The 8,848-nt window shown below is 42.6% G+C and overlaps 1 protein-coding gene across 1 annotated transcript in view; it reads left to right on the plus strand.

Moving 5' to 3' along the window:
* Shtn1 (shootin 1) overlaps nt 1-8,848 on the plus strand; it is a 104,312-nt gene that overhangs the window by 20,810 nt on the left and 74,654 nt on the right. The window contains 1 exon segment of the mRNA XM_059255852.1: nt 3,083-3,143. Within this exon segment, the coding sequence (XP_059111835.1) occupies nt 3,083-3,143 (61 nt within the window).

Genomic DNA, 8,848 nt, shown 5'->3' on the forward strand with positions numbered 1-8,848 from the left:
ATGCCCCTGTCAATGTTGAGCACAGTGCTTGGCACTAGAGGTAGATTTGTTCGGTGCACAGAGACATCCAATTATTCCAGGAGGTAATGGCTCAGAATTCCACTTCAATCAGCTGTAAGGTGTTTGCCTACTCGTCTGTTGTCTTCTATCCTGAAGGTGCGTGGAGATGGTGTATGGGTTCCAAACTGTCCTTTCTACTAGTTGACAGTTCTGTTGCATGTGTGTGCCCAGATGATAAGATATTAGTGGAAATCAGACACAATTTGGAATGTTGAGGTTTTTATTACATAAATCACACACAGCTGATTATAAATCTTGTCTACATCGGTCCAGAGCTTCTACTGAACCTGGATAAAGAGACAGTTATGTCGACAGCGTTGGCTGATAGGTAGGTGGAGAGCAAGCAGGGAAGACACTAACTAGTTCATGCTGGAAGGACGTTCGGCAGCAGCCCAGCCGACACGTGTTCTCAGATCCTGATGTGGTGTCACACGCCAGGTGAGCTTTCGCAGGCCGAGACGAGCCTTAACAATGAGATCTGGAAAGCAGCCTGGCCTTCTCCTACAAAGGGCTTTCAAAACCACCAGAACCAACTTCCAGTCAATCTACCGCTTTCTAAAGAGTCAGAATGGCCTCTGCAGACTCACTGTAACATTATTTGGTTTGCTTGGAGCGGCCAGCACTCAGGCCGCTGGGTTCAGCTCCAGCCTTGAGCTACAGAGAATTGTTGAGCTTCCTGATGAAGTGATGTCGTCCAAAGAACATCTGTTGCTATTACAAAGTTTTCATGAGCAATTCTCAACACAAAAAGAGACAGTCTTTACAGATGGGACAGCTGCATGAGCAGGGCGGAGGAGAGGGTAGGATGGATGGGGCGTCTCTGTGGCACAGAGATGCAACCCTGCTGCAGAGCCTGTGTTCACTGTAATGTCTCTGTGTTGGTAGACCAGCAGAAAGGTTGCAGGGTGTCTCCGCCTTCTCTTGAGATGATGCTGTAAATGGATGTTTGCAGTCTTGCTTGGTAAACGAGTGTACCCTTCGTATTTCGATCAGTCCTGGTGTGGAATCAGTAAGCTGCATTTGCTGCGTGTGTAACCCCTCCCACCCTTTCAGCCTTTCAGCGTAGCAGATGGTAAATTCAGTGGCTGCCAGTTCTATCATAATGTGGTTGCAGAAAATAGAAAGCAAAGCATTACGAAGACCCCGAGAGAGCGCAGCTGGGGTTGGGAGACAGCTTGTGTCTGTCAGCAACTAGAGGTTAGTATGTGTTAGACTCTATAGAATCATTTCCCTGCACCTTGGCCTGAGGTCTGTTATTAACCCGAGTGTCTACCTAAGAGCAGTGAGTACTGGCATTAAGTCTTCCCTCTGGCCTGCTGGACCGGGCCTGCCTATGAAGGCCGCGCAATATTTCTGAATAGGAAACGGGAGTCCTGTTGGTGGTTGGTATGTGAAGGCCTTTTCCAGTCTGACTAGGTAAAGTGCTGAGCTCCATCCATGTTTACATTCTCATCAAGTTTCAGTGAAAACTGGGCACAGAAGTGGGGACTGGATGCACCTTTAATTCCTTTAAATGGAATTTTGAGAGGCACAATGGGAGACTCAAATGCCTTGAAGTTATAGCAGCACCCTGGACCACCATCTCAGGGAAGAATCTTCTTCAGGGGACCTTGTACTTGCAGAAATGATAGATGGTGAAATGGAGAAACAGTGAGGAAGTAAACACCAGCTGTGCTGCCCTAGGTGACCAGACTGGAGTCTTCTGGTCTCATCAGAAATTTGGATTCTATTTGTGTCTTCTGTTGTGCGTTGTTGGAGTGGGATGGACAGCCTGGTGGGAGTTTGGGGGAGGTCCAAAGTAAACAGGAGCCAGTTACAGAAAGTAAGAGGAACGTTCCAGAAGCAGCTGGCCGGCAGTGTCACGGTTGCTGGTTGTATGGTCTGTTATTGTTCATTCAGGTGTGAGAATTCCGTGCTCTGAAAAGAACTTTGAATACATGAGAAACCGCAACAATAAGTGTAGTTTATCTGTTAAACTGGAGCTAGGAACTCAGAGAGACAGGTTGTTTGTGTTTTTACAGAGGGGTTCCCACAGGAAACCTTAAACAGCACGCCTTCTGATGAAGATAATCTTTAGTCCAGCCTGACTCATTTATGGGGACATAGGGCTAAACTATGGTCAGCTTTACTGACTCAGCCTTGTGCACCTGTTACATGTGTGGTGTCCCCTTCATGGGTGTGTCCTACAGACAGAGATGTGTGTGTAAGTGTGGATGTTTTGAGCATGTGAGTGTGCAGGTGCCCACATACTCACACAGAGGAGGGGGAGAGTATCAGGTGTCACGCTCTGTCACTCTCCTCCAGGTCTCCCGCAGTCTCTCTGTCTCCATCCCCCCACATCCAGCTTACATGGATGCTGAGAATTTGAACTCAGATCCTCAACCTTGGCCACCCAGCACTCTTATCTAACACTAAGCCATCTCCCTACCCCTGAGACAGGCTTGGGAGCTTAGTGGTTCTTTTGTGGAACAGGCCATATGTATTTTCTTAAAGGAAGAGTTCATTTTAAGTCAAGGATAGTCAATTGGTCTGTAACCAAGGAGATAACCAGCAGTGAATGACGACTTATCTTGGAAAGTTCTAGAAACTCAGCTGGGTAACGGTATGCATCTCTAGCTAAGTGAGCAGTACCAACACTGGGTGTGCTGGGGCTGTGGAAAGATTTTTTAAATTAATTTTATTTTTAATTATGCATCTGTATGTGTTTGTCTAAGTGAGTGCTGTGCATCCTAGTACAATACCCTGGGAGGCCAGAAGAGGACACCAGGTCCTCCTGGAGCTGAAAATAGTCACTTGTGATCTGCCTGGCATGGGTGCTGGGAACTGAACCGGGGTCTTCTGTGAGAGCAGTATGCACTTGAAGCTACTGAGCTATTTCTCCAACCCCCAAAAGATATTGTGTCTGGGAAAAAAAGAAAAAGAAAAAAGTGCTGCTGCTGTGTGTGTTTATTTTTGCTTCTCACCTTGTTACAGTTAAATTTTATCATATGAATTTAACACTTCATTTTCTTTTTCATTCCAGTGTGACAAGATTAGGCAAGAGCGAGATGAAGCTGTTAAAAAACTGGAAGAATTTCAGAAAAGTATGTAAGCACTTCTAGTTGAGTAATAATCATTTGGCTTTGGGATTGTGTGAGCACATTGAGACCAAGCTGACTGAAGGCGTATGATCGTCTTAGCAAGAGAAAACCATCCCATTTGAAAAAAAAAAAAGCCCTGGCATCACTGTGGTTTTGAAAGTAATAGAATAAGCATTAATATCCTATAAATGTCTTATAAAAATGTAAGCTTGTGGTAAGAAAATTTCACTATGGGAAAAATCAAAGGAAAACAAAGTTCATTTGTTATCCAGACTCTTTGAGAAAAGGCAAAGTTAATATTTTATGTTCTATCTATGTGGCCTTTCCTTTATGAAATATATGTTTCTATAGAAAAGTGCATATTTTAGATTCCATTTTATAGCTCTCTTCTTTCAGTAAATAGTGTATCTTTGTGTGTCAGTAGAAATATAGGCCAGTTCTAATTATTTTTTTAGTCTATAGTATATAATACACACACAAGTATATAAACTATAACATTGTAAAGTCCTTACCCTCCCCTGTCTTCGAAGGCCAACCCCTGCCACAGTTGTATATGCAGCCTGTCATTTCATGGTCTATTTTTTTGTTTATACCATATGGATCATGAAATAATGTGTATAATGTAACTATATGAAGGGCTTTTTGTGCTTAAGGTATCATTTGTCATATAGTTATATTGATATACATAGCTGTAATTCATTTTCATTATACTGTAGTGTATTATGTGAATATGTTGTGATTTGTTATTGTTAGACCCTGCACATTTTGGGGCAGCTCATCTTTACACACATTATTTGGATTATATATTATACATCATCTATATAGTAATATAGTGCTATGACTTTGTTCACTCATCATTGTTTCTATTTTGGGAGGTGGGGTTTCAAGACAGTTTCTCTGTAACAGTTCTGGCTTTTCTGGAACTTGCTTTGTAGACCAGGCTGGCTCATCTGCTTGCCTCTGCCTCCTGAGTGCTAGGACTGAAGGCATGCGCTACCACTGCCCTGCTGATTGTTTCTATTTTTTTCTTTTTCTTTTTTTTTCCGGAGCCGAGGACTGAACCCAAAGCCTTGCACTTGCTAGGCAAGTGCTCTACCACTGAGCTAAATCCCCAACCCCTCTATTTTTTAAAGTACTATCAATAATTCCTGACAGATGCTCATGTCTTTATAAAGTCTGATTCGTTTCTTAGGTTAGTAGGTTAGTTCAAGGAAAAGGAACTGTGTCAGGGATTTATGCAAATTTGGGCATATAGCTATCAACACTTCATTGCATATTTATAAATGTACTCTAACGATAGAGGATGGTGATGCAGTTGGGTAGCACAGCTCCCACCTAGCACGTGTGAGGAGGCCCTGGTTTGAATCCCAGAACTTCAAGTCAGTCAGTTCCTATCAGTCAATCAGTCTGCAGAAAGAGACTTTAGGAAGCTATGAGTATGTCCATGGCCTCCGTGGTGGCAATGGTTTCAGAGAAAATATTTATCCCCAACTCATCAATCTGTGTATAGTAATTATATAAACTACTTACACATCACTTAGACTTCAGTGAAATGGTTAAGGAAAGAGCAAAGAGCAGTTACCATTTTTTTCCAGAGTTGGAGAGTTTAAAATCACTCTCACTGAGTTATGTCCTCAGAAAAGCAATAGTAATTTTCTTCCAGATTTTTTTACTGTTATTTTTTATATGACATAAATCTGTTATTTATCCCCTAAGTCAGAACATAGTTGATCAGATCCAAAAGTGTCATATGGGAATATGTCATGGGCAAAGAACCAGACATTGCAAGAAATTAATCTCTCCCTTGCAAGCTGGACCTTTCTAGATCATTCTGCAAGGCTCTGGAGTCAGGCAGCATGGGCTGGCAGAGCACTCAACAAGACATGTTACCATTCTGAAAAACGAAACAACTGTAAAATGCAGTAGTTAAACTTCACCAGCCAGTTTATTTCATCATCTGACTACAACAAAGACCATCACAGGGTAATCTTGTGGGTGTTACTGTCGGTGGAACACAAGGGACTATGACAGAAATACCGCTGGTCTGTGAATGGACGAATGGCGGTTACATCCAACTTCCTCATCTCTATGTAGGACTGATGGCATCCAAATGAATACACTTGGAAAGAGCAAGCCCATGGGTATTGTGGCTAGTTAGTGTGCTTGAAATATTGATAGTGGAGTGGTGTTCTATGTGCAGTGGCCTGGTTCGGGTTTCCTATGGTTCAGTTTACCACAGCATGTTTCGATACAGGTAGGTGGTGGGGATTTGCTTCTGTATTCAGCAGGAATGAAAACAACTTTTCCACATTGCTTTCACCGACCATGCCCCTTCAGAAGTGGCTTTTCCTCTAAATACGCTGATCGTTCTATGAGCAACTCAGATTAGGACCTGAAAGGATTCATTGAAATGCTAACACAATAGTCACTATTGTTAGATGTGTTTAATTTTTACTTTTATTAAGCCTGGTTAGTTAAAGTCCGAACGGCAGGAAGTCAGGATGTGAATTCTTTAAAGAATATTTCTGTACACTAACTGTGAGTGCGTGAACACATGTGGAGGTCAGAGGACAACATGTGGGTGCCCGTTCTGTCTACCATGGGGGTTCTAAAGATCAAACTCAGGTCATCATGATCCACTGAGCCATCCTGCTGGCCCCAAATGTGAATTCTTTCTTTCTTTCTTTCTTTCTTTTTTTTTTTTTTTTGTCCCCTCAGTTTTTTGTGACAGGGTTTCTCTGTGTAACATCCTTGGCTGTCCCAGAACTCACTTTGTAGACCAGGCTAGCCTTGAACTCACAGAGATCCTCCTGCCCCTGCCTCCCAAGTACTGAGATTCAAGGCGTGCACCTCCACCACCCAACCAAATGTGAATTCTTTATTCTGTCTTAAAAATAATAAAGTTTTATTTCTGAGGGTTAGGGATGTACCTCAGTTGGTAGAGTGTTTACCTAGAATGTACAAAGTTATAGGTTTGGCTCTCTAGTGCCACATAAAAACTAGGCATGGTGGTGTATGCCTGTAATACGGCACTTGGGGAGGCAGAAGGACCAGAAGTTCAAGGTCATCCTTGAGTATTTGATTGAGTTTGAATCCATGCTATTTCAAGACCCTACCTCAAAACAAAAAACAATTTTATTTCTTTAAAAACTGAATTTGAACCAGGCAGTGGTGGTGCACACCTTTAAACCCAGCACTTGGGAGGCTAGCCTTGGCTACAGAGCGAGATGCAGGATAGGAACCAAAACTACACAGAGAAACCCTGTCTCAAAACAACAAAAAACAACAACAGCAACACAACAAAAACCTGAATTTGAGCTAAATAGTTCAAGGTTTGAACAGGGGGTAGAATTTGAAATTTGAAAGAGAGCATTGCTGATTTCTTCAGTGTGAGCTCTACTGGGCATGAGCCCAAGTATCCTTGAACAAGTTTCTGCATTAGTAAATTTGGGGTGAATTGCTTTGTGTTTTTAGGCTATTTGAGAATAAAGTGAGAAAATATGCATAAAAGAGCTTACCCTGGGCGGTGGTGGCACACGTCTCTAATCCCAGCACTAGGGAGGCAGCAGCAGGTGGATGGATCTCTGTGAGTTTGAGGCCAGCGAGGTCTACAGAGCGAGTTTCAGGACAACCAGCGCTATACAGAAAAACCCTATCTCAAAAACAAAACAAAAAGTAAAAGAAAAAAGGAAAGAGTTCACCCTTGTGAGCTGGGATACATTAAATTCTCAATAAACACTGCTTGCTGCCCCAACCACGGCCATCGAGCCTCTGAAGCCACCAGGCTGCCAGGTGAAGTCCTGTTGTTGACCCTGAGAACGTGGAGCTCCCATGGCTCTGGGGATTTGCTTGGCTGCTCTGAAATCTCCATCATGTTTACTCACAGGGTCTACCTCTCAAAATATGGGAAGATCTACCGAGTGAGGCTTAGGCAAGGACTCTGCCCGGGCTCAGGCCTTGCTCAGCTTGGCTTGGCTTTCCTTTCCTAGAGTAAATGCAACTCTGGCCATGGCTCCATGCCATTCTTGGGCCTCTGCCAGCTCTCACTTAGCCTGTCTCTGAGTTTCTCCACACAAAGAGGGAAGCCATGTGCCCATAGTAAAGTCCCTTCATGTGCTTGAGACTCTGGTGGTAGACCCTGGGTTATGTTTAGAATTCTTGGCTTGTATGTACAAGACCGTGGGTTTGATACTTAGAATCAGATGTAGTGTGCAGATTTATAATCTCAGCATTTTGAAGGTAGAAGCAGCTGCATTAGAAGATTAAGTTCATCTTTGGCTACATAGTGAGTTTGGGACCCTATCTAAAAGCAAAACAAAATGGAACAACATCAAAAACAACAAAAACCCCAGTGCCGATAGCAACAACAACAACAGGAATCTTTTTAAATAATCTGGTATTGAAGAAAAGAGTTTGTGCTGTGTTCAGGGCCTGTGCCAGTGTACCTGTGTGTTGCCCTATTGTGGAAGGTGGAGTGTGGAAAGGACTTGCTCAATTAACAAGATCATTGGCGTTGACAACCTCAACTGTAACAGTTTTAAAATGACCATGGAACACTGGAGTATAGAATGGGTTTAGCTGGGCTCTATCAGTCAGAGCTGCATTTGGAAAGTGTTGCTTTACCTCTCTTGGTCCCAGTGTTCTCAGATAAAATGCCAGGATAGCATCTACTTTGTAGGAATGTTTCTGAGAATTCATAGGAACACACATCTTAGGACAAGGCTAGACACAGGCAGTCTCAGTAAATGATAAGCAGCTCTGTAGCAGACCCAGTGTCCGTCTTCAGCGCTTTTCAAACTAAAGGACCGACTTTGTAGGTCATGTTGTTCTAAGTCCAAGAGAACCAGACATACATGAACCAAAATCCATGCTTTACAGCTGGATGTGGTAGCACATACCTATAATCCCATCACTCACAAGCAGAGACAAGAGGATAGCCAGGAGTAAGACCTGTCTGGTCTACAGAGCCAATTATAGGGCTTTACAAAAAGTAATAAAATCCTGTTTTAATAAAGGGCATATTTTGTGGAAGACAGACATTTATTAAGTGAACCCCCAAACCCTACAATGTGATATGTTCTCTGCTGCCTGTATATAAGAGTACAGTATTTTGAAGAGAGAAACTTTTTAATTCACTCAGACTGGTAGAAATAACAGTCGATATACTTACACATGTGAGTTCCTGAAGCCTTAATTTTATTGAATTTCATTTTATTTTTGAGATGAGGTCTCATGTATCTCAGTCTGGTCTTGAACTCCTTGTAGCTGAGAATGACCTTGAACTTCTGATCTTTCCGCCTCCACCTCATGAGAGACAGGATTACAGTGTTGTACCAGCTTTCCCAGTGCTAGATACTAGAGATGGGATCCAGGGCTCCCCAGACCTAGGCAATCACTCTATCCATGGAGCTACATCCAGAGCTACATCCCCATCTCTTAAAGGTTTTTCTTATTATGAAAATTTTCAAAATGATAGAAAAATTAGAAGATAGTACTATGAGCCCCTCCTATAGCCACGATCCAGCAGGTATCAACTCAAGTCCTTGTGCACGCACTGGCCTGACTGAGGACATTACAATGAAGCTAATGTTAGTCTTTGTATTGCTATAAAACTGACTGACAATGAATATTTTACTGTGAATTTTTGTTTGTTTTAAAAGCATAACAACAGGTCCTATCTATCTTTTTTCTTTTTCTTTTTTCTTTCT

This window comes from Peromyscus eremicus, chromosome 1, assembly GCF_949786415.1.
Source record: "Peromyscus eremicus chromosome 1, PerEre_H2_v1, whole genome shotgun sequence".
Lineage (NCBI taxonomy): Eukaryota > Metazoa > Chordata > Mammalia > Rodentia > Cricetidae > Peromyscus > Peromyscus eremicus.